Source organism: Pseudophryne corroboree, chromosome 2 (genome assembly GCF_028390025.1).
Source record: "Pseudophryne corroboree isolate aPseCor3 chromosome 2, aPseCor3.hap2, whole genome shotgun sequence".
Taxonomy (NCBI): domain Eukaryota; kingdom Metazoa; phylum Chordata; class Amphibia; order Anura; family Myobatrachidae; genus Pseudophryne; species Pseudophryne corroboree.
In genome coordinates, this window is record NC_086445.1 from 50,435,064 (window position 1) to 50,457,652 (window position 22,589).

General features: G+C 45.7%; 1 protein-coding gene across 5 annotated transcripts in view; it reads left to right on the forward strand.

Moving 5' to 3' along the window:
- Positions 1–324: 324 nt before the first annotated feature.
- MYO7A (myosin VIIA) overlaps positions 325–22,589 on the forward strand; it is a 310,031-nt gene continuing 287,766 nt past the window's right edge. For 4 of the 5 annotated variants that reach the window (XM_063951272.1, XM_063951275.1, XM_063951273.1 and 1 more), the window contains exon 1: positions 7,821–7,979. In XM_063951272.1, coding sequence (XP_063807342.1) covers positions 7,854–7,979 — 126 coding nt within the window. In that variant the 5' untranslated portion in view covers positions 7,821–7,853. Of the gene's footprint in view, positions 453–5,138; positions 5,193–7,820; positions 7,980–22,589 lie in introns of those variants that run through there. The other variant, XM_063951274.1, reaches the window with a different exon arrangement.

The following is a 22,589-nucleotide window of genomic DNA, read 5'->3' on the forward strand; positions in this document are numbered from 1 at the left end:
GAATGCACAAAAAAAAAGCACTTTCGATGCGATTTATCTCAAGGTGAGCTTCAAGGGAAATTGGGCCCGATATCGCGTCGAATGCAATCGCACAAGTGTATGGGCACCATTACTCTCTCTGCACATGTTACATCTTCCCCAGTAGCGGTTCTTGCCACGGGCAAGCAGGCTTTTTGCTCGGGGCGCCGCTGTCCCAAAGGCGCCGCCGCCGTGGCAAGAGTCGCTACTGATCCCCGCTCCCCTCTCCCCGGCTGCAGCAGGTGCCGTGGGCTGTGTGGGCGCCTGCTGCAGCCGGCTCCACTGACACTAACTGTCATAATTGACCTCTAGTGTCAGTGCAGCGCTGCTATGGGAGAGACGTCATAATGTCATAACGTCTCTCCTAATGAGAGGAGCCGGCAGCCAGAGACGGAGGGCAGCGCAGCAGCGGTCTAGAAGCAGGAGCGGGGCTGGTAAGTATTGTGTAGTTTTTTTTATTGTGTGTGTTTGTAAGCGGCGCTACTGGGGCACGGCTACAGGGGTCACAGCTACTGGGGGCACAGCTACTGGGGGCAGAACTACAGGGGGCACAACTATAGGGGGCACAGCTACAGGGGGCAGAACTACTGGGGGCACTACTATTGGGGGCACAACTACAGGGGGCACAGCTACAGGGGCACAACTACTGGGGCACAGCTACAGGGGGCAAAACTACAGGGGGCACAGCTACTGGGGGCAGAACTACAGGGGGCACAACTATAGGGGCACAGCTACAGGGGGCAGAACTACTGGGGGCACTACTATTGGGGGCACAGCTACAGGGGCACAACTACTGGGGCACAGCTACAGGGGGCACAACTATTGGGGACACTACTATTGGGGGCACAGCTACAGGGGCACAACTACTGGGGCACAGCTACAGGGGGCACAACTACTGGCTGCAGAACTACTGGGGGCAGAACTATTGGGGGCACAGCTACAGGGGGCACAACTACTGGGGGCACTACTATTGGGGGCACAGCTACTGTGGGCACAACTACAAGGGGCAAATCTACAGGGGGCACAACTACTGGGGTCACAGTTACAGGGGGGCAGAAGTACAGGGGGATATTTGTGGTCACGCCTAGTGCCGTAAGTTTGTCACAGTTGCCCGGGGGCAAGTTCATACCAGTTGCCCCCCCCCCTCCTTATATTTAGATAAATATATGTATTTATGTATGTGTGCATATATGTATGTGTGTGTGTGTGTGTGTGTGTGTGTATGGAGTGTTCTGATAATGTCGATATTATCTTAGACCGCAAAGCTATACCTCTAAATACACTATTACCGTGGAGCCGCTATGGCTGCTAGACTAAATGCAACTGCTACGCACTTTGTACGCTATTTGCGTACAGAGTCCTGCACGTGGTACGCACTTGGCGTACACACACAGGGCTGAGTGTACGGAGTACACACAGCGTGCGCACACACAATTGATAACCTTTAAACCTTGTTAATGATACAATGTAATGATATGATGATCACACTTTAAACCCTTAGCAGCAAAGTACTGCAACGATGTTATATCTTAAACCTTAAGTAGCGCTGACGCTATAAAGTATCCGCAGTGCGTACACCTTATCAATACCTATACACCTTATACAGATAAATACACTTTAAACCCGCTTGCAGGAAAGTGAAGACACCACACCGATTTGTAGTTGAAACCACAGGGTTCTAAGGCCACAGTGGATTGATTCCAAAAAAGGTAAAGCAATACAAATCATACACTACAGACTAACAAGTAAATCTAAACAGAATAATGGCTACAGAGAATGTACATACGTGAGAATGTTTCGCAAGCGCAACCCGAGCCGGTCCTCCGCTGGTCATACAGATAGCGTTCAGAGTCTTGTGTGTCCAAGCCTGCTGCAAGCTCTCTTTATTCACTTCATCCAAAACAATACAATGGTCACTGTAATCCCTTTGTCTATTGGACACAGAGATGTACCTTTTCATTACGGGAGAGGTCACAGGTTGATTTGAAAAGGTGGGCTATGTCTTTCTCAACTGCTCTTGTGGGTGGTCTCCTCTGGATTCCCCCCGCATACATAATATACAGTAAATAAAGTTTAAACCTATATTCTGCTTCTGCATCTAACTATCCTCAGGAACATGCGATTTTCCTCAAACTAACACCAGAATGTTTCCCTTAAAATACCCTACAGCTGGATACCAAACACCACCTTGTAACCTTGTTCTGTCCCCTCCTATCCGGTAAAGGTGAATCCCTTTGTTCTGTTATCATTTTAAACAGCTATTTCTTTCTGATGTGGTGCAGGGGGCTATGTGTACAATGTGCACTATTTGGGTTAAATATGTAATGTTCTAATAACCCTCTACGCGCTCACAAACTCCGCCGTAAATACCCACATCACGCGCATGCTCGCCGGAGCGATCCTACGCAAATTGCGGATATGTGCACGCACGGAAGACAGAGTGCACGAGCAGCGGGCATGTGCATGGGGTTAGTACAATGCATATGCATTGTCTTTTATTTTAAATCACACATTTCTTAGCAGTCCTACCCAGGATTAGAACCCACTGACAGCAGACACTTTACTGATGGAGCTATTTGCTCCAGTACAGGAAGCATGAGAATTGTAACTATATGAAGTTATGTGTAATTTTCAGAGAAGTAACTTCATATAGTGAAAAGATAGCGGCAGCCATCAATTAACTTAATTCAATGGTGTCACAGAATGGGGGGAGAAGAGCCCCCCTGCAGAGCAGGAGCCCGGCGGCAGATGACTCCGTTGCCTCCCAGAGTTCTGCCTCTGGTCACGCCCCTATTTACCGGGGGGGAAGGGCACAGGAAACTTTTGCTCTGGGCGCCACAAGGTCTAGAACCGGCCCTGATCTTCCTCACCTGCAGTGCACATGGGCCCTCATTCCGAGTTTTTCGCTCGGTAAAAATCTTCGCATCGCAGCGATTTTCCGCTTAATGCGCATGCGCAATGTTCGCACTGCGACTGCGCCAAGTAAATTTGCTATGCAGTTAGGAATTTTACTCACGGCTTTTTCATCGTTCTGGCGATCGTAATGTGATTGACAGGAAATGGGTGTTACTGGGCGGAAACAGGCCGTTTTATGGGCGTGTGGGAAAAAACGCTACCGTTTCCGGAAAAAACGCAGGAGTGGCCGGAGAAACGGAGGAGTGTCTGGGCGAACGCTGGGTGTGTTTGTGACGTCAAACCAGGAACGACAAGCAGTGAAATGATCGCAGATGCCGAGTAAGTCTGGAGCTACTCAGAAACTGCTACGAGGTGTGTAATCGCAATATTGCGAATACATCGTTCGCAATTTTAAGATGCTAAGATTCACTCCCAGTAGGCGGCGGCTTAGCATGAGCAAATCTGCTAAAATCCGCTTGCGAGCGAACAACTCGGAATGACCTCCATGGTTTTGCCCATTTGCTAACAAATTTGCTGCTGCGATCAGATCTGAATTAGGCCCTGTGAGTGTTTGTCTGTGCCTGGCATAGCACGTCGCCCCTGCTATACGTTGTCATATAACTGAGCAGTATTTCCTTATTCAGCATAGGATAAATCACTTCCTAATCTGTACATTTATTGTCTTCCCTGTATTCTGTAACTGTTCACTGCTTTATCTGTTTAGCTACATCAGTCATATCCGGCTGTTATGAATAATACTGACCCTGTTACCATCAGTAACTCCCCGCCTATCCCCTGCCAGACTATGGAGGTCATTCCGAGTTGATCGCTCGCTAGCAGTTTTTAGCAGCCGTGCAAACGCTATGCCGCCGCCCACTGGGAGTGTATTTTCGCGTTTGCAGAAGTGCGAACGAAAGGATCGCAGAGCGGCTACAAAAAAAAAAAGTGCAGTTTCAGAGTAGCTCCAGACCTACTCAGCGCTTGCCATCACTTCAGACTGTTCAGTTCCGGATTTGACGTCACAAACACGCCCTGCGTTTTTCCTGGCACGCCTGCGTTTTTCCTGGCACGCCTGCGTTTTTCCTGGCACGCCTGCGTTTTTTCAAACACTCCCTGAAAACTGTCAGTTGACACCCAGAAACGCCCCCTTCCTGTCAATCACTCTGCGGCTGCCATTGCGACTGAAAAGCGTCGCTAGACCTTGTGTAAAAATACATCGGCCGTTGTGAAAGTACGTCGCGCGTGCGCACTGCGTCGCATACGCATGCACAGAAGTGCCACTTTTTCACTTAATCGCTGCGCTGTGAACATTCTTCACTAGCGATCAACTCGGAATGACCCCCTATGGGCCTAATTTCTGCAAAATTTCCCAGCACAGGGCACCCCGCATGTCAGGCCCGCAGAAGTACAAAAGCATCGCACAGCGGCGATGCTTTTGCACTTCAGGAGTAGCTCCCGGCCAGCGCAACTTTTGCGTGCTGGCCGGGAGCTACTTGTCGTTGCCCGGGTCGCAGTGGCTGTCATGCAGCCGCTGCGACCCGCCCCCCGCGCGGTCCGGCCACCCCTGCGTCAGCCAGACCGAGCCCACAAAACGGCGACCAAACGCTGCCGTGCCGCCCCCTCCCAGGCAGAGGCGATCGCTAGGCAACGACAGCCGTCGGCTGTCAGCCATGCGCCGGCGCACTCCGGCGCATGCGCATTTCTGACCTGATCACTGCGCTGCGATGAACGGCAGTGTGCGATCAGGTCAGAATGACCCCCTATAGGACAATGCTGCAGACACAATGTACCTAATTCAGACATACAGGTATAGTATACACTATTGCACAGCCGCTGCTACTCTGTTCTCTAACTCTCACTTGTCTGATTGTGAGTCACGCGCAGTCTGGACGCAGTGACGATGAGCGATTATTTACAAATGCACAACAAGTTCTGCTGCATGCGTTACACAGGGGGTCTAATTCATGATTGTAAGGAGCTGCAAGGTTTCTCCGGGGAGAAATAAAGGGCAACTGGCGTCTCCAATTCATCAATGGGAATTTAAAGCTGCAGCCATTAAGAGCTTAGCAGTCATTGTGTGGGGCCGGCGATGCTAATGACATTAGTGCCTGGTTATATAACGCTGTGTACACCACATGTCACCAGTACCAGGCATTGTGCACATGTGGCGACGCTCCATTCATTGCATGCCAGTAACAGCGATTTCTCTTCTGCTTCCTCCCCAGACACCGCTGCTTCATGTCTCTGAATAACCCGGCAGGATGGTCATTTTACGGCAGGTACGTCTCATGTGATTTTATTGCCGGTTGCTGGCAGCAGACGCAGCAGTAAAGCAGCGACGTTTGCATTTTGCCCAAGCTCTATACTTAGAAGCCAGGCTTTGGTGTCGCACTGGTTTATTGCCATATTGCCGCAGTTGGCAAGCATCTGAATAACGTTCCAGGGTGACTGCTGGGCTGATGTCTCTGTATTAGTTATACGCAGGTCCACTCCGTACATGGGCAGATGAGCTGGAGCTCTAATTGCCCCCACTATAATCAACAACTGATGAGACCCCAATGGAGACCTGGCCTGGGTACTCTAAGGTCACTCTACCCTCCACATAGCACTCCTGTGCCGCACCTGCTTACCAAATGTCAGTGAGTAGACCAGCCTCCCGAATCCAAACCAACTTACTAGGGATGACCATCAACCACCGATGATTCAAAATCATCGATGGTCTATGACCAAGGGTAACTACTTTTACCGTTGATGGGGGAGAACCAGATGGTTTCCAGCCATCGATGATAAAGAGTTATAGAAAACATTTTTTTATCTCTCCAGGGTGTCGGGGACACTGAGCATAGCTCCGCCCCCTGACACCCTCAAGACCACGCCCCCAGGCCCTGATTGGCCCGCAACTCGCTCAATGCAAAAGTAGGGGTAACCATCGAAGGGTGAAACCATCGATGGTTACCTTACAGATGGTTTACCACCGTCGAGGTTATCCATCAATGGCACCATCGATGGTAACTATAGATGAATTACCCACCGATGACCAACTCTAACTCTTACCCAGTGGCTTGATGACGGGACTTGCAGTGAGTTGCATCATCTTGGATCCGCCCCCCCACTGCACAGTGACGCAAATGGCAGGGCAGCACCACTGCGATTCAGCTATTCACAGCAATACAGCCCCCTGTCCTTTGAAAAATTCAGCAAATGCAGTTCTCTATGCATACAGAACAATGGGGGTAATTCCAAGTTGATCGCAGCAGTACATTTTTAGCAGTTGGGCAAAACCATGTGCACTGCAGGGGAGGCAGATATAACATGTGCAGAGAGAGTTAGATTTGGGTGGGTTATTTTGTTTCTGTGCAGGGTAAATACTGGCTGCTTTATTTTTACACTGCAATTTAGTTTGCAGATTGAACACACCACACCCAAATCTATCTCTCTCTGCACATGTTACATCTGCCTCCCCTGCAGTGCACATGGTTTTGCCCAACTGCTAACCAAATTCCTGCTGCGATCAACTTGGAATTACCCCCAATAGGAGGTACTGAGAATTACACCCAGTATGCCCAGAATACTTTAATAAGAGATGAGAATTACACCCGATATACCCAGCGTTTGTTAATTTTGTCAATTCCTTTTTGTTTTGTGCTGTGCTTTGCAGTGGTCCCCGCAGCACCCAGTGTACCTGTGATATATTACATTTTAGTTGGCACTCAAGTGCCAGCAGGGGCTCACTTTAGTTTAATTTTCAAGTTTTTACTACTTTATCTGGTCAGAGTATTCCCTAGACCAGGGATGGGGGACCTTCGGCCCTTCAGCTGTTGCTGAACTACACATCACAGCAAGCCCTGCAACAGTTTTAGCATGGCCAAATAGCAAAACTGTAGCAAGGCATGCTGGTATGTGTAGTTCAACAACAGCTGGAAGACCAAAGGTTCCCCACCCCTGCCCTAAACAGACACGGGCGCCTATTTATAATTATGTGGCGATAGTAAACATTGTCTGTCCCTTCATCACAGTAAGTACAAAAACAAAATGTATCGCCGCTACTGTATTTACTGATAAGATATCGCCGGAGCTGCTGCGGAGGGTCACTGAGTTGCCCAACGATACGGACGGACAAGAGAAGTCTAACCACTTCACCAGACTGTATTGGCGCCCGTGTGGCCTGGCTTGCCGGATCACGCGCACGCAGTGAACCTAGAAGCTTTGACTTGAGCTTCCATTTTTTCTTGTTAATAAAAATAAAAATGTTACAAAAGAAAGCTACTAAAAAAAGCCTCAATTGAAGAAAACTTTTTGTACTATCATATTCTTTGAAAAACATGACTTTGTATTACAGGTAACTGCAATAACAGTCACAGTAGTTGCCAGCATTACCCATTTCACTGCCTGTCAGAGCCGGATTGCCCATTAGGCAACCTAGGTTCCCACCTAGGGCTCAGTGGACAGTGAGGGGCACAGATTACCGTCAATTGGTTTTTGATGTGGATTTATGTTGGCAAATGGCGTGGAAAACCTGTCACCTGTCTAGGGCCCTGTGGGTTCCTTATGGGCCTCTGCTGCCTGTGGCATTGAGTCGGTTTGGATGAGAAATAGTTACACACCAATTTATGCATTGCAGAGTAAACAGTCGGCCGCAGTAACACGGGACTTAAACTTTCCACTCGCTGCATCTAAAGAAAAGCAAACACTGGAGGGACTGAGCCAAGTTATCTCCCCCATTCACAGGCAAATTGCTTTTGGCAACCTCCTTTTTGGTAAACAATGAAAGTGGGGCTTGCCTGGGTGGCTAATGAGGCTCCGAGCTCCGCTTGTGTCACCGGTCAGCTATGTCAGCTTACTTATATTGTTCATGGACTTCAGTTATAAATGACACATTCGGAGCTGGCAGTGAAGTGACTGGTACTGTAACCACGGGAGAGATAGGAGCGGGGCAAGACATGTCTGCAGAAGTGCCTGGTTCAATCCCGGCAGCTGCAGAATCACAGGGGTGTGTGCACAACAGCCCACAGGACCACTCCCGGGAGGTTATACTGGGCGTTCACCCCTGCTCAGCTCACAGACAGGTAAGGAATTCATCGTTATCTCCGTATCCCGAAATAGAAAGTGTAATAATAGATTGGACGCAACCTGCACAAGCCAGGAGACCAGCAACATGTCACACTGACAGGCAGTAAGGGGGAGATGTATCAAGTCTTGGAGAGAGATAAACTGGAGAAGTTGCCCATAGCAACCAGTCTAGCACAGTCTATAAATTACAGAAAATTATAAGTTACTATAGGCAACCTCTCCGCTTTATCTCTCTCCAAGGCTTGATACTCCATGTTTTGGGAGGGGATATACCATGCTTGTCTACATTAGGACGCTGCTTGCCACTGCGTGGGCTGGGCTCCACATCACTAGGCCTCGCTCCCATAAAGTCGTGATTTGTGGGTACATGGGAGGGGGCGGGCAAAGTGATGCAAATTTGCATTGTCTAGCTCCGCCCCTCCATACAGCACCGCAATTCCCTGTATGATCCCCTGGTCCTGCCCGCTTCACTAGGAAGTGGACGGGATGCGGGAGTTCTAGCCACTTTCCGTATGTGTGGGGGACTGCCCGACAAAAAGGGAGTCTCCCGCAACATGTAGGCGAGGATGGGATGTACTTCCGGATTATTCCAGTTTTCAGAGCACTGTCTGGGTGTCAGTGGTGTTAGAAAGGTCGCACTTTATAGTGAAAGCTAATTGTTTAATAGGGGCCACAGAGAATCCCAAGTATTTGAAAAGAAACAAAAACAGGGCTCAGTACAAATACAGTGTACCTCCCATTATCCCGGGGGCTCCCCTCCATATCCTGTAATACTGATGCTGGGGTGTAGCGTATACAAGGGACATTGGGAGATATACCATATGCTGGATGTTCTCAGTTCTTTATGCTGGACATTGAATTAATCAGTTACTGGATTTTCCAGACTATATTTGTGGCCATTGATTGCTCTGTATAATGTGTTCTGGATTGTAGATGACATATATGAACTCTGTACATTATGCTGGACATTCTGTGCTGGACATGTGTAATATGCTAAATATTCTGAGTCTTACATAATGGATATTGGGCTGGGTTCTATATAACGGACATTGGGTTGTATAATGTGCTGGATATTCTGAGTTCTATAAAATGGACATTGGGCTGTATATTATGCTGGATATTCTGGGTCCAATATGCCGGACATTGGGCTGTTTATAATACTATATGCTGGATATTCTGGGCTCTATATGACGGACATTGGGCTGTATAATATGCTGGATATTCTGGGCTCTATATGACAGACATGGGCTGTATAATATGCTGGATATTCTGGGCTCTATATGACAGACATGGGCTGTATAATATGCTGGATATTCTGGGCTCTATATGACAGACATGGGCTGTATAATATGCTGGATATTCTGGGCTCTATATGACGGACATGGGCTGTATAACATGCTGGATATTCTGGGTCCAATATGCCGGACATTGGGCTGTTTATAATACTATATGCTGGATATTCTGGGCTCTATATGACGGACATTGGGCTGTATAATATGATGGATATTCTGGGCTCTATATGACAAACATGGGCTGTATAATATGCTGGATATTCTGGGCTCTATATGACGGACATCGGCTGTATAATATGCTGGATATTCTGGGCTCTATATGACGGACATGGGCTGTATAACATGCTGGATATTCTGGACTCTATATGACGGACATGGGCTGTATAACATGCTGGATATTCTGGACTCTATATGACGGACATGGGCTGTATAATATGCTGGATATTCTGGGCTCTATATGACAGACATGGGTTGTATAATATGCTGGATATTCTGGGCTCTATATGACGGACATCGGGCTGTATAATATGCTGGATATACTGGATCCATTGTGCCGGACATTGGGCTGTATAATATACTCGATATTGTGGGTTCCATATGACGGACATTGGGCTGTAGTATATGCTGAATAGTCTGAGTTCTCTAAACTGGACATTGGGATATATAATATACTGAACATTCTGGGCTGTATATGTTGGACATTGGACTGTATAATATGCTCAATAGTCATTTATGGTCAATGGGCATTTCTGTAGGGTGTGTGGTGCAAATGGGCCCCTGATTCCAGTGGGTCCCACACCGCATTCGCACAGGTTTTACTTACCCCTCTGCTGTTGCCACAGAAACCTCTGGGAAAATGGCAGCGTTGAGGTATATGGTGAACACTGAGCTGTATAATATGCTGGTTATTGCACTATAATATATGATGAATTAGCATAATTTATCATTAAAAAAATTCTCCTTACATGTAGTTGCTCCCTACATGTACTTGCTGACCAATTACATATCACAAGAATATGTCAGTAAATTGATGTCTGTCAATTTTTCACAAAACTGTCAGCAAATTGTTTTCTTGGACCTCACTGACGTCACGGGCTCCTAGTGCATTGTTTTTGGTTCAGTTCACATAGAGGCCCTCATTCCAAGTTGTTCGCTCGCTAGCTGCTTTTAGCAGCATTGCAAACACTAGGCTGCCGCCCTCTGGGAGTGTAGCTTAGCAGAAGTGTGAATGAAAGAGTAGCAGAATTGCTACTAAATATTTTCTTGCAGTTTCTGAGTAGCTCCAGACCTACTCCTAGACTGCGATCACCTCAGTCCGTTTAGTTCCTGGTTTGACGTCACAAACACGCCCTGCGTTCGGCCAGCCACTCCCCCGTTTCTCCAAACACTCCTGCGTTTTTCCCTGACACGCCTGCGTTTTTTAGCACACTCCCGGAAAAAGCTCAGTTACCACCCAGAAACGCCCCTTTCCTGTCAATCACTCACCGATCAGCAGTGCGACTGAAAAGCGCCTCAGGATTAACAGCAAAACTGCTAAGTTTTTAGTTAAATAACTAAGCGCATGCGCGCTGCGTACCATGCGCATGCGCATTTAACAACAAATTGCAGCATAGCGAAAATCGGCAACGAGCGAACAACTCGGAATGACCACCCGAGGGTGCTGACAAGAGAAGGGCCTTAATATGGAATTAATCCCCCCCAAAATAACATGTCTGAAAGTGTTCCCTTTGCCTCACAAACCTTGGGAAAGATCAAATTAGCATATAGATTGCCCCGCGCCATTTATTACCAGCAGGAAGCGTCCGCTCGGTGTAGTATTTTGGGAGCCGATGACACTTTTATAGTCACAATAACCATGAGGCGTTGAAAATACACTGACAATTTATTGACACAATAAAAGACAATAGATTTTCAGGGGACGGTTATGTACAAGCGCTGACATTTGTGACCCGACGCCCAGGCTCCGAGCAGACACTTGATCAAATAACCTCAATCTCGGCGTTGTAGTCGTTCGGGCCAGGTAATATAATGTGAGCGATTACAGGATTTCAGCTTCCAGTGGGAGATATTATACGGCTGCCTCTGACACTCTAGCGCGTCCTAAAGGGAGGGTAAATTGTATATTTATATTTCCGTGCACAAGGGACTGTATATGCCAGATATCATTTTATGTTATTTCAGTGTGATATGACTGTCACCCAATGACGTGCAGTGAGGAGAGGCAGAGCCTTTCCTGTCATACTAACGTGTAAGTCAGAGTTTTGACTATATAAAGTATATGAAAAATAAGGCATTTTGTTTCCCCCAGCACCCTGAATGATAACAGTAACCAGATATAAATCCCACATAATAATAGAATTCAGAGATCTTCATTACACATATTTGCGCAAATGTGTGGTAAAGCCGCAAAGCAGCATCAAAAATACAAAGAATAAATTAGAAATACAGTATCTTCTCTGTATTATTCTAATCATTTTTATAGTCAAAACTCTGGAGTAAAAAGCCTATGGCAGGCGAGGCAGTGCCGCCCCTCCCTGCTGCACCTGTGTATAATGCCCACATGTATATACTGCTGCACCTGTGTATATTGCCCACATGTATATACTGCTGCACCTGTATATAATGCCCACATGTATATACTGCTGCACCTGTGTATAATGCTCACATGTATATACTGCTGCACCTGTGTATAATGCCCACATGTATATACTGCTGCACCTGTGTATAATGCCAACATGTATATACTGCTGCACCTGTGTATAATGCCAACATGTATATACTGCTGCACCTGTGTATAATGCCAACATGTATATACTGCTGCACCTGTGTATAATGCCCACATGTATATACTGCTGCACCTATATATAATGCCCACATGTATATACTGCTGCACCTGTGAATAATGCCCACATGTATATACTGCTGCACTAGTGTATAATGCCCACATGTATATACTGCTGCACCTGTGTATAATGCCCACATGTATATACTGCTGCACCAGTATATAATGCCCACATGTATATACTGCTTCACCTGTGTATAATGCCCACATGTATATACTGCTGCACCAGTGTATAATGCCCACATGTATATACTGCTGCACCAGTGTATAATGCCCACATGTATATATACTGCTGCACTAGTGTATAATGCCCACATGTATATACTGCTGCACCTGTGTATAATGCCCACATGTATATACTGCTGCACCAGTGTATAATGCCCACATGTATATATACTGCTGCACTAGTGTATAATGCCCACATGTATATACTGCTGCACCTGTGTATAATGCCCACATGTATATACTGCTGCACCTGTGTATAATGCTCACATGTATATACTGCTGCACCTGTGTATAATGCCCACATGTATATACTGCTGCATCTGTGTATAATGCTCACATGTATATACTGCTGCACCTGTGTATAATGCCCACATGTATATACTGCTGCACCGGTATATAATGCCCACACGTATATACTGCTGCTCCTGTGTATAATGCCCACATGTATATACTGCTGCACCTGTGTATAATGCCAACATGTATATACTGCTGCACCTGTGTATAATGCCAACATGTATGTACTGCTGCACCTGTGTATAATGCCCACATGTATATACTGCTGCACCTATGTATAATGCCCACATGTATATACTGCTGCACCTGTGAATAATGCCCACATGTATATACTGCTGCACTAGTGTATAATGCCCACATGTATATACTGCTGCACCTGTGTATAATGCCCACATGTATATACTGCTGCACCAGTGTATAATGCCCACATGTATATACTGCTGCACCTGTGTATAATGCCCACATGTATATACTGCTGCACCAGTGTATAATGCCCACATGTATATACTGCTGCACCAGTGTATAATGCCCACATGTATATATACTGCTGCACTAGTGTATAATGCCCACATGTATATACTGCTGCACCTGTGTATAATGCCCACATGTATATACTGCTGCACCAGTGTATAATGCCCACATGTATATATACTGCTGCACTAGTGTATAATGCCCACATGTATATACTGCTGCACCTGTGTATAATGCCCACATGTATATACTGCTGCACCTGTGTATAATGCTCACATGTATATACTGCTGCACCTGTGTATAATGCCCACATGTATATACTGCTGCACCAGTGTATAATGCCCACATGTATATATACTGCTGCACTAGTGTATAATGCCCACATGTATATACTGCTGCACCTGTGTATAATGCCAACATGTATATACTGCTGCACCTGTGTATAATGCCAACATGTATATACTGCTGCACCTGTGTATAATGCCCACATGTATATACTGCTGCACCTATGTATAATGCCCACATGTATATGCTGCTGCACCTGTGAATAATGCCCACATGTATATACTGCTGCACTAGTGTATAATGCCCACATGTATATACTGCTGCACCTGTGTATAATGCCCACATGTATATACTGCTGCACCAGTATATAATGCCCACATGTATATACTGCTGCACCTGTGTATAATGCCCACATGTATATACTGCTGCACCAGTGTATAATGCCCACATGTATATATACCGCTGCACTAGTGTATAATGCCCACATGTATATACTGCTGCACCTGTGTATAATGCCCACATGTATATACTGCTGCACCTGTGTATAATGCCCACATGTATATACTGCTGCACCAGTGTATAATGCCCACATGTATATACTGCTGCACCAGTGTATAATGCCCACATGTATATACTGCTGCACCTGTGTATAATGCCCACATGTATATACTGCTGCACCTGTGTATAATGCCCACATGTATATACTGCTGCACCTGTGTATAATGCCCACATGTATATACTGCTGCACCTGCGTATAATGGGGGTGATTCCGAGTTGTTCGCTCGCTAGCTGCTTTTAGCAGCATTGCACACGCTAAGCCGCCGCCCTCTGGGAGTGTATCTTAGCTTAGCAGAATTGCGAACGAAAGATTCACAGAATAGCGAAAAGAAATTTCTTAGTTTCTGAGTAGCTCCAGACCTACTCACAAATAGCGATCAGCTCAGGCCGTTTCGTTCCTGGTTTGACGTCACACACACGCCCAGCGTCTGGCCAGCCACTCCCCCGTTTCTCCAGACACTCCCGCGTTTTTCCCTGGCACGCCTGCGTTTTTCCGCACACTCCCAGAAAACGGCCAGTTTCCGCCCAGAAACACCCACTTCCTGTCAATCACACTCCGATCACTTCAACGATGAAAAATCTTCGTTCGGGCGTGAGTAAATCTACTAAGTTTTGTGGTAAAATACTTACCGCATGCGCACTGCGAACCATGCGCATGAGCATTTTTGCCTTAATCGCTCCGTTGCGAAAATCGGCAACGAGCGAACAACTCGGAATGACCCCCAATGCCCACATGTATATACTGCTGCACTAGTGTATAATGCCCACATGTATATACTGCTGCACCAGTGTATAATGCCCACATGTATATACTGCTGCACCTATGTATAATGTCCACATGTATATACTGCTGCACCTGTGTATAATGCCCACATGTATATACTGCTGCACTAGTGTATAATGCCCACATGTACATACTGCTGCACCAGTGTATAATGCCCACATGTATATACTGCTGCACCTGTGTATAATGCCCACATGTATATACTGCTGCACCAGTGTATAATGCCCACATGTATATACTGCTGCACCTGTGTATAATGCCCAAATGTATACTGCTGCACCTGTGTATAATGCCCACATGAACCCCTGGGCTCATATATTGCGTGTAAATCTGGCTCTAGCCAGTGTCCCCTGAACCATTTACCTCACCACACAACCCTGGTTGGTTGGTATTTATCACTCTCCACTTTATCATTTTTCAAGGCTTAGTACATCTGGCCCTAAGTCTCTAGGTGGCGCTAGTGCATAATTACATTTATAATTAAACTTCTTTAACAAAACTATTTGGGGAAACTTTTTAAGTTTCCCATAATTATAATGGAATATTGGAAAAATAAAAACAAAATAAAAATGTCAGGAGGACATTATGCTCTGTGGCTGAGATTTATTAAAGCTTGGATATACATAAAGTGGAAAGGGATGAAGTACCAACCAATTCGCATCTAACTGTCATTGGCCCTCATTCCGAGTTGTTCGCTCGCTAGCTACTTTTACCAGAAATGCAAACACAAAGCCGCCGCCCTCTGGGAGTGTATCTTAGCATAGCAGAATTGCTAACGAAAGATTAGCAATTCTGCTATTATTAGCAGAATTGCTAACAAAAGCAATTTCCTTGCAGTTTCCGAGTAGCTCCAGACCTACTCCTAGATTGCGATCACCTCAGTCCGTTTAGTTCCTGGTTTGACGTCACAAACACGCCCTGCGTCCGACCAGCCACTCCCCCGTTTCTCCAGACACTCCTGCGTTTTTACCTGGCACGGCTGCGTTTTTTAGCACACTCCCTGAAAACGGCCAGTTTCCGCCCAGGAACACCCACTTCCTGCCAATCACACTACGATCAGCAGAGCGATTGAAAAGCTTTGTTCACCCGTGAGTAAAATAGCATAGTTTTGTGTAAAATTGCTTAGCGCGTGCGCCCTGCTGTGCATACGCATGCGCAGAGCTGACAAATTTTAGCCTATTAGCAATTCTGCTAAAATTAGCAGCGAACAACTCGGAATGAGGGCCATTTTGCAGGATGTATTTTTTTTAAAAGTGACCGGAGCTACTTGATTGGTAGTTTATCTCTCTCCTATGATAAACTTTGATACATTTTCCCCCTAAGAAACAAAATAAGTCATTTTTTTTAATTACCTATAGCAATACGGATTTTTTAAAATTTAATTGTAAAAAATCTTTTGAGATGTGTGATAAACGGCTCTATTTATCAATCTGCAGCATTAGTACCACTTGCTGAAAAACAAATGATTAAAAATAGGAAAAATATTTAAAAAGAAATATTTGAATAGCGTTGTTATGTAAAAAAAAATTATTCAAAAAATAAAGCATTTCTTTGTTTAGTTTCATATACTGCTGTGTATCTAACTATCTCACATTATGCCACATAGTACCGCCAGTTCAAATTATGCCACACAGAACACCAAGTTCACAATATGCCAAATAGTGCCCTCAGTTCACATTATGCCACACAGTACCTCCAGTTCCCAGTGTGCCATACAGTGTCCTCAGTTCCCATTGTGTCCACAATTCACATTATGCCACATAGTACCGCCAGTTCCCATTGTGCTATACAGTGTCCTCAGTTCCCATTGTGCCCACAATTCACATTATGCCATACAGTGCTTCCAGTTCACATTATGCCACATTGTAGTGTCAACAGATCATATTATGCCACACAGTACCTCCAGTGTACATTGTGCCACACAGTGCCCCAGTTCACATTCTGCCATACAGTGCACCAGTTCACATTGTGCCACACAGTGCCCCAGGGCACATTATGCCGCACAGTGCGCCTTTTTCACATCATACCATACAGTACTTTCAATTCACATGCAGCACAGTGCCGCCAGTTCACATTGTGCCACACAGTGCTTCTGTTCACATTATGCCACACAGTGCTCCCAGTTCACATTATGGCACATAGTGCTTCTCTTCACATTATGCCACACAGGTCCCCTAGTTCAGATTATCCCACGCCATGCCCCCAGTTCACATTATGCCACACAGTGCGCCTAGTTCACATCATGCCATACAGTGCTTTCAATTCACATGCAACACAGTGCCGCCAGTTCACATTATGCCACACAGTGCCGCCAGTTCACATTATGCCACACAGTGCCCCAGTTCGCATTATCACATTATGCTACACAGTGCCCCAGATCACATAATGCCACACAGTGTTTCCAGTTCATATCATGCCACACAGTGGTCCCAGCTTCTCATTTCCCTGTGTTTAATTGTGTATGGGGCTCTAGCTGACTGTGTGCTGCGCTAGACACACCTGCTTTGTATGCAAGAGCAACTCTTTGCTCCCTTAAGTGTTGTGGATGTGATGATAGAATGAAGGCCGGAACTGCATCCAGCTCACAATCCGCCACACTGAAATATGCAGGATTACATAACCCACCCACTGACCCACCAGTGATAAATATATAACCTAGTGGCATCGGAAGGGAAATGTTTTGATATTAAAATAGTAAATAAGACAGCTTCTTACATATGAACGTATTTCAAAGCAAGCAAAGAATAAAGACTAAATTTAGGATGGGATCTGTATCTTGCATTGACTCAATTAAAATGCCTCAGTGTGCATCTGTTTTTTTGTTTTGTTTTTAAATCTTGCTAATTAAAACTATGCATCTTCTTATCCAGGATTTTTCTGGATGTATTTGCTTTTAATACAAAACAGAAATATGTCCACACTCTGTTTTACCTAGTGATGTGCACCGGACATTTTTCGGGTTTTGTGCTTTGGTTTTGGATTCGGTTCCGCGGCCGTGTTTTGGATTCGTACGCGTTTTGGCAAAACGTCACCGAAAAATTTTTGTCGGATTCGGGTGTGTTTTGGATTCGGGTGTTTTTTTCAAAAAACCCTAAAAAACAGCTTAAATCATAGAATTTGGGGGTCATTTTGATCCCATAGTATTATTAACCTCAATAACCATAATTTCCACTCATTTTCAGTCTATTCTGAACACCTCACACCTCACAATATTATTTTTAGTCCTAAAATTTGCACCGAGGTCGCTGGATGGCTAAGCTAAGCGACACAAGTGGCCGACACAAACACCTGGCCCATCTAGGAGTGGCACTGCAGTGTCAGACAGGATGACACTTCAAAAAAATAGTCCCCAAACAGCACATGATGCAAAGAAAAAAAGAGGCGCACCAAGGTCGCTGTGTGACTAAGCTAAGCGACACAAGTGGCCGACACAAACACCTGGCCCATCTAGGAGTGGCAATGCAGTGTCAGGCAGGATGGCACTTACAAAAAATTGTCCCCAAACAGCACATGATGCAAAGAAAAAAAGAGGCGCAATGAGGTAGCTGTGTGACTAAGCTAAGCGACCCAAGTGGCCGACACAAACACCTGGCCCATCTAGGAGTGGCACTGCAGTTTTCTAGCGAGAGGATGAGTGCTTCCATCCTCATGTGAATCTGAACCACTAGCCATGAACATAGGCCAGGGCCTCAGCCGTTCCTTGCCACTCCGTGCCGTAAATGGCATATTGGCAAGTTTACGCTTCTCATCAGACGCTTTCAATTTTGATTTTTGGGTCATTTTACTGAACTTTTGTTTTTTGGATTTTACATGCTCTCTACTATGACATTGGGCATCGGCCTTGGCAGACGACGTTGATGGCATTTCATCGTCTCGGCCATGACTAGTGGCAGCAGCTTCAGCACGAGGTGGAAGTGGATCTTGATCTTTCCCTATTTTAACCTCCACATTTTTGTTCTCCATTTTTTAATGTGTGGAATTATATGCCAGTATCAATAGCAATGGCCTACTACCATATATACTGTGCACAACTAAAATGCACCACAGGTATAGAATGTAGATGGATAGTATACTTGACGACACAGAGGTAGGTACAGCAGTGGCCTTCCGTACCGTACTGCTATATATACTGGTGGTCACTGTGTCAGCAAACTGCAAAACTAAAATGCACCACAGGTATAGAATGTAGATGGATAGTATACTTAATGACGACACAGAGGTAGGTACAGCAGTGGCCTTCCGTACCGTACTGCTATATATAGTATACTGGTGGTCACTGTGTCAGCAAACTGCAAAACTAAAATGCACCACAGGTATAGAATGTAGATGGATAGTATACTTAATGACGACACAGAGGTAGGTACAGCAGTGGCCTTCCGTACCGTACTGCTATATATACTGGTGGTCACTGTGTCAGCAAACTGCAAAACTAAAATGCACCACAGGTATTAGAATGTAGATGGATAATATACTTAATGACGACACAGAGGTAGGTACAGCAGAGGCCTTCCGTACCGTACTGCTATATATACTGGTGGTCACTGTGTCAGCAAACTGCAAAACTAAAATGTACCACAGGTATAGAATGTAGATGGATAGTATACTTAATGACGACACAGAGGTAGGTACAGCAGTGGCCTTCCGTACCGTACTGCTATATATACTGGTGGTCACTGTGTCAGCATACTGCACAACTGAAATGCACCACAGGTATAGAATCTAGATGGATAGTATACTTAATGACGACACAGAGGTAGGTACAGCAGTGGCCTACTGTACCGTAATGCTATATATTATATACTGGTGGTCACTGGTCAAAACTCTGCACTGTACTCCTACTATATAATATTATACTGGTGGTCCCCAGTCCCCACAATAAAGCAGCACACTGAGCACAGATATGGAGTGTTTTTCAGGCAGACAACGTATACTGGTGGTCACTGTCAGCAAAACTCTGCACTGTACTCCTCCTATATAATACAGCTGCTCCCCAGTCCCCACAATTAAGCAGTGTGAGCACAGATATATGCAGCACACTGAGCACAGATAAGGAACGTTTTTTTCATGCAGAGAACGGATAAAATTGGTGGTCACTGACAGAGCCGGCCATAGGTATAGGCAAACTAGGCAATTGCCTAGGGCATTTGATATGCCTAGGGGCATCAGCAGCTTCTGCTGATTAAAATGATATGCAGCATGCCTATATTCTGTGTGCAGCATTTCATATGCAGATACAGCCACAGTCTCACACAGTATATAGGCATGCTGCATATCATTTTAATCAGTAGAAGCTGCTTGTGCATCCTAGCCACATAACAATGCAAATAAGATACGTTTTGATTAAAAAAAGGTGCCAAGCAGAGGCAGAGGTCACAGTGTTAGTGGCAGTGTGATTGCTGTGTGCATGTGAGTGGGTTGGTTGTGCAGTAGTGTTCGGAATATGTGTAAGGGGCACTATGTGTGTCATTATGTGTATAAGGGCATTAATAATGTGCAGCATGTGTGTAAAAGGGTACTACTGTATGTGTGTCTTTATGTGTGTAGGGACACTATTAATGTGCAGCAAATGTGTAGGGGGCACTATGTGTGTCATTATGTGTATAAGGGCATTAATAATGTGCGGCATATGTGTAAGGGACATTATGTGTAAAAGGGCATTAATAAAGGTTGTCATAATGTGTAAGGCACATTATGTTTATAAGGACATTAATAATGTGTCTCATATGTGTAAGGGGCATTACTGTGTGGAATTATATGTATAAATGCATTACTAATGTGTGGCATTAGGTGTTTAAGGTGCTCTACTATGTGGCGTTGCATATAGAAAAGGCACTACTGTGTTGTCTAATGTGAATAAAGAGCAATAGGGTGTGGTGTAATGTGAATAAGGAGCAATTCAGTGTGATGTAATGTGAGTAAGAGGCTCTACTGTGATGAGTAACGTTTATAAGAAAGTGATACTACTGTGGGATGTAATATGAATTATGGACACTATCGCATGATCAAATGTGAATAAAGTTGCAGTACTGTGGCGTAATTGGAATTGGGGTTACTATTGTGTGGCCATGCCCCTTGCCAGCAAAAAGACACCCATTTTTGGGCTGTGCGCCAAATGTGCAAACTGTTCCTATTTAAAATATAGGGGTACAAACACTAAACTAAGGACTGCTATGGGTGAGGGGTGATGGTGCTGGGAAAGAGGTGCAAGGTCAGAGGTGGAACCAGCGGTGGTGCTATGGGGCACCAGCCAAAATCTTGCCTAGGGCATCATGTTGGTTAGGGCCGGCTCTGGTCACTGATCAGCAAAACTCTGCACTGTACTCCTCCTATATTATACAGCTGCTCCCCAGTCCCCACACAATTAAGCAATAGTGCACAGCACAATCAAGTTCAACAATAACGGAGAGGACGCCAGCCACGTCCTCTCCCTAACATTTCCAATGCACGAGTGAAAATAGCGGCGACGCGCGGCTGCTTATATAGAATCCGAATCTCGCAAGAATCCGACAGCGGGATGATGACGTTCGGGCGCACTCGGGTTACCCGAGCCATACGGGAGAATCCGAGTACGCCTCGGACCCGTGTAAAATGGGTGAAGTTCTGGGGGGTTCGGTTTCCGAGAAACCGAACCCGCTCATCACTAGTTTTACCTATATTGTACCAGTGACATGGGGTGAGGCACTGGCTAGTATCAGAGACCAATTTACCCACATATAAGGGGGGTACTCACGGAGCAATATTCTAAGCAAACTACAGCGATAGCGATGCGCAGCCCCAGGCCAATCTAGCGGGTCGCTCACTTTACCCGCTGGGTGAAGTGAGCGCCCCCCCCCCCCCGTCTCCCCCCTGCATGCTCAGCACACATCACGCTGTGCTGAGTGGCGGGAGAGATGTGTGCTGAGCGGTTCGCTCAACACACATCCCTCTCACATCGGCCAGTGAGTACTGGCCTATACTGTATATGAACCTAATGGTTCATGATAGACAGATAGATAGAGAGATAGATAGATAGATAGATAGATAGATAGATAGATAGATAGATAGATAGAGATAGAAAGGAAAGGTGCCCACCATAAAATAATACATAAAACATGTTGCAGAACCTCTGCAGAAGCAACCTAAAACGTTGGGTACCAGGGGCGGATCGGCCACATGCCCAGCAGGGAAGCGTCCCAGTGGGCTGATGGGCATGTGGGGCCTCTTTTGTTTGTTGACATGTGGGGGGTGCTGCTGCCATGGTTACACGGTATACCTCTGGTGATGCCCATGTGAGGCTATTTCTCCGAATTTTTCCAGAGCCACTTTCAGTTCCCAATCTGCCCCTGCCTGACTTTAAAAGAAAGTGCAATGAAATAAGCTAGCACTAATAAATATTAATACATTAATATATAGATATCAGTGGCTCCAAGGGGAAGTGGGGGGGGGCTAATTACCCGGCCCAGGTCTGATGGAGGGGTCCAGTGGGGGACCAGCTTTTCTCCTCAGCGAGCTGCAGTGTGGCCAGGGAGGAGCTTAAAATACAATTTTTCTTTTTTTTAAGAGTTCATAGCTGCGCCTCCTGTGATTAGGCGGCAGGCCACGCCCCCTGAAAAGTACCTGGGCCCAGCCAGGCTCTATACTGCCCTGATAGATGTTACAGCCAAGAATGATAAAATCCCTTGGTGTCACTGGGCCTTTCAAACAGCAGTGGAAATGTTTTTCATCTGCGCTTACATATGAGTTGCACTGTGCATGCATGCACCACTATGGTGTTCATACAGAATGCAGAACAAAGTCAGACGCACGCACCAAGAAGTGTATTATAAATGTGTTGGGCATGCCAGTGTGGATACAAGGGGTTGGCTAATCAAACGCA